Here is a 3,455-nt window from a genome sequence, read left to right on the forward strand (position 1 = left end):
GCACTTAACAGCTGAGTATATTTGATATTTTCTCCAAAAGCCACATACAAATAGTCCAAAATTATGCGCACTGTATTTTTATTTCATCTTTTTTTTTTTTTACCTTTTTTCTTTTTATATTACTGTATAACTAAGATTAACAGTCAGGTGGGGAGGAGGACAGCTGTAATCTCTGTCTCCTCAGTCCATCTCTAGTGGCAACTCTGAACCACTTAAGAGTCCCCTGGAGCAGTCTTAACTTTTCTTGAGAGTAAGAGTGATTCTTAGACTTAAGAATCTTGATAACTGGCACTTACACTTAAGTCTGAGAGTAGGAGCAAATCTAAGACATTTTCAGCACTTAAGTCTAAAAATCCACTCTAAGAAGTTTGATAAATACGGGCCCAGGACTCTCACTGAAAACATTTCGTACTTCAGAAAACAAAACAAAATAAAAAATAAAAAAAGGCAAAGCAGAACCAGAATTAACATTCCCTCCAAAACTTCCAGAACTGGGCTCCACAGAACCTCGGGGTTCACAAACTGTTGTCAGAAGTAGAGGAGTTACTTCACAGATAGAAACATGGTCCGGTCAAAACCTTTTTTTTTTTAAAAATATTTCACAATGCCATCTTTCTCAAAATTACCGTTTAATTCATGAAAAATATACAATTTAGTTCCAACATTTATATTTACAGTGTTTTGTTTGTGAATAAAATATGGGTGTATGAGATTTACAAATCATTGCATTCTGTTTTTATTTACATTTTGTCCCATCTCTTGAAGAATTGGGGTTGATTTTTCTTTGGCAAAAGAATGCTTCGACTCAACTTCTACTTGCTGTTTGTTTGAGTTAAAGATTACAGATGATTGCAGCAATAACAAAATACCCCCTCATTATTCAATTTAGGTTTTATAATTGATATAATCTACTAATATCCAGGTAAGTGTGGCTTTGGCCACTTTAGTCTGCACAGCATCCTGGTAATTTTATCACCTTTGATCTGTGTCTTATGTTTGCATTTTATTTCTAATACTGCTCATAACAAAGACAACTACAAAACACATTTATTCTCTACTGCAGAAAAATAAAACAGCCATAATTGTATCAAAAATGGGCTTCCACTTTAATGAAAATATTGAGGGATTTTATTTCCAGGATTCCGCTAAATGAATTCAAGGGAGAAAAATAAAAATAAAATTTAAACTTCTTTTGTCTACATTTTTCTCCTGCTGTGTCCCTGATATCTTTCTCTTCGTTTGTCCCTGACCTCTTCTGGTCCAAATCCACACATCACCTGACTTCTCCTTTCGCTGGCTGCTCTGTCTCCCCTTCGCTTCACCATTTCTCTTCTATTTCCCACTACATCTATAAAAGCTACCACATGAAAGGGGGAAAGGATCGATCACTGCGTTTTACAGCAGGAGGGGCTGGACATCATTAGTTATATTTACATCGCCTCCTCCTGGGCAGAGTGGGGCAGGGAAGGAAAGATTCAGCATGGGCGATGGGGTCAGAAATCTTCTCATATTGATACTTCATACTCACGAGAGTCCTGCTGAGCATGGAAGAGAAGGTGGAAAAGCAGTGTTAGGTCCAGACAGACTGAACAGTTTGGTGCTGTGGATGCTTGGCACTTACTCCTCCCGTCTCATACAGCGGGTTGTCAAACTCCGTCTCCACAGTGATCTGTCGGTAAGGGTGCGGGTAGATCAGAGGCAGCCGCAGGTTGGACTGGTATCGGCACCTGTTGGGCAAAATCAGTTGAAACGTAAAAAGTCAACAATGAGACTGAGATTCAGATCAGAAGAATATTTGTAGATACAGGTGGCTTCATTCTTTGCGTACTTGAAAATTAAACACTTTACCGTTGTATTTTTGTGTTGTAAAAATAAATATGCAAGAAATAGCATCAAGACTTTAATACAGAAAAAAAGAAGTGTATATTAATTAGGCAGTTAAAGTTTATAACTTCCTAATTTTACATGTTCTTTAAGTTTGGATCAGTATTTTCTGTGCTGTGTATTGTCATATTTTCCTAATGTTTATTCTTCGGCTGAAATTTGGACCTGTGATCTTTTTTTATTATGAGCACCGCATGCGAAGTGTAATCAGGAGTCATATTGTTTTTGTACTGTTTTTTTAGAGAGATTTTTGTCAACCGTAGCACAAAAACGCCTGCACCAACCAACATGAAATGTGGCAGGGCTGTAGATGAGTCTGATCTACACTGCACCAGCCAACGGTTTTACCATAGACCTCATATTTGAGGAGGGGGCTCCTTTCAAAGTGGGGGTGTCTGGACATGCAAAAAATGCTTATAACTCAGAAACTGTTCAACATAAAAGCTTCAGATTTCTTTTGTTGTTTATCTCTGATGAAGCTCTATCCATCAGGCCCACCAATCAGTGCCCCCCACCCCTCCACCACCCCCAATTTATCNACAAGACACCAAATATAAAGGCAAACAAATTGAGACAATCGGAAACACCTGGGGAGACACAAGAGGGATCAGGTGTGCGTGAGCGGGGCTGTAGGGCAGAGCAACACAGACCATGACAGGACCCTCCCCTCAATGACGGGTCCCGACGTCGAAAAGACGAGATGACGAGACACAGGGGAAGACGCGACAACATAGACTCAAGGACAAAACACAGAGTTCAGGGGGACGGCCAATGGACCACCCCTCACGGAGCAGAACATCCGGAGGGCGGCTCAGAAAACCTCCCAGGTCCAAGGGAGTCCTGACAATGGGGGTGGACCCAAGGGAGAAGGCTGGAGCAGACGAGGAGCCCAGGGAGGAGGCGGGAGCAGACGAGGAGCCGGCAGAGGTTGTCGGAGCCAGAACTTCAGTGACGGCGAATGCAGGTGACAGAGGCGATGAGGAGGCGAAGGGCGACAACCCAGGCGATGGGGAGGCGACGGGCGACGCCCCAGGTGATGAGGAGGCGACGGGCGACGCCCCAGGTGATGAGGAGGCGACGGGCGACGCCCCAGGTGATGAGGAGGCGACGGGCGACGCCCCAGGCGATGAGGAGGCGACGGGCGACGCCCCAGGCAATGAGGAGGCAATGGTGGTCAACTCTCGAACCACCAGGACCGCCGAGACCTCTGACTCAGAAACCACCGAAACCTTCAACTCCGGGACCACCGACTCAGGAACCTCCGGGACCTCCAACTCCGGGACTACTGGGACCACCAGCTGTGGAACCACTGAACATGGAACCACTAAAACCACCGACTCAGGAATTTCCGGGACTTCGAACTCCGGGACCACCGGGGCCATCAGCTATGGAACCACCGACTCAGGAACTTCCGGGACTTCGAACTCCGGGACCACCGGGGCCATCAGCTATGGAACCACCGACTCAGGAACTTCCGGGACTTCGAACTCCGGGACCACCGGGGCCATCAGCTATGGAACCACCGACTCAGGAACTTCCGGGACTTCGAACTCCGGGACCACCGGGGCCAT

General features: G+C 45.1%; 1 protein-coding gene across 1 annotated transcript in view; it reads right to left on the bottom strand.

Moving 5' to 3' along the window:
• Positions 1-616: 616 nt before the first annotated feature.
• sez6l (seizure related 6 homolog (mouse)-like) overlaps positions 617-3,455 on the bottom strand; it is a gene marked incomplete at its 5' end in the record, with an annotated part of 34,563 nt that continues 31,724 nt past the window's right edge. The window contains 2 exon segments of the mRNA XM_014020570.1: positions 617-1,538; positions 1,622-1,727. Coding sequence (XP_013876024.1) covers positions 1,506-1,538; positions 1,622-1,727 — 139 coding nt within the window.

The sequence above is a fragment of the Austrofundulus limnaeus genome, unplaced genomic scaffold (assembly GCF_001266775.1).
Source record: "Austrofundulus limnaeus strain Quisiro unplaced genomic scaffold, Austrofundulus_limnaeus-1.0 Scaffold258, whole genome shotgun sequence".
NCBI classification, from domain to species: domain Eukaryota; kingdom Metazoa; phylum Chordata; class Actinopteri; order Cyprinodontiformes; family Rivulidae; genus Austrofundulus; species Austrofundulus limnaeus.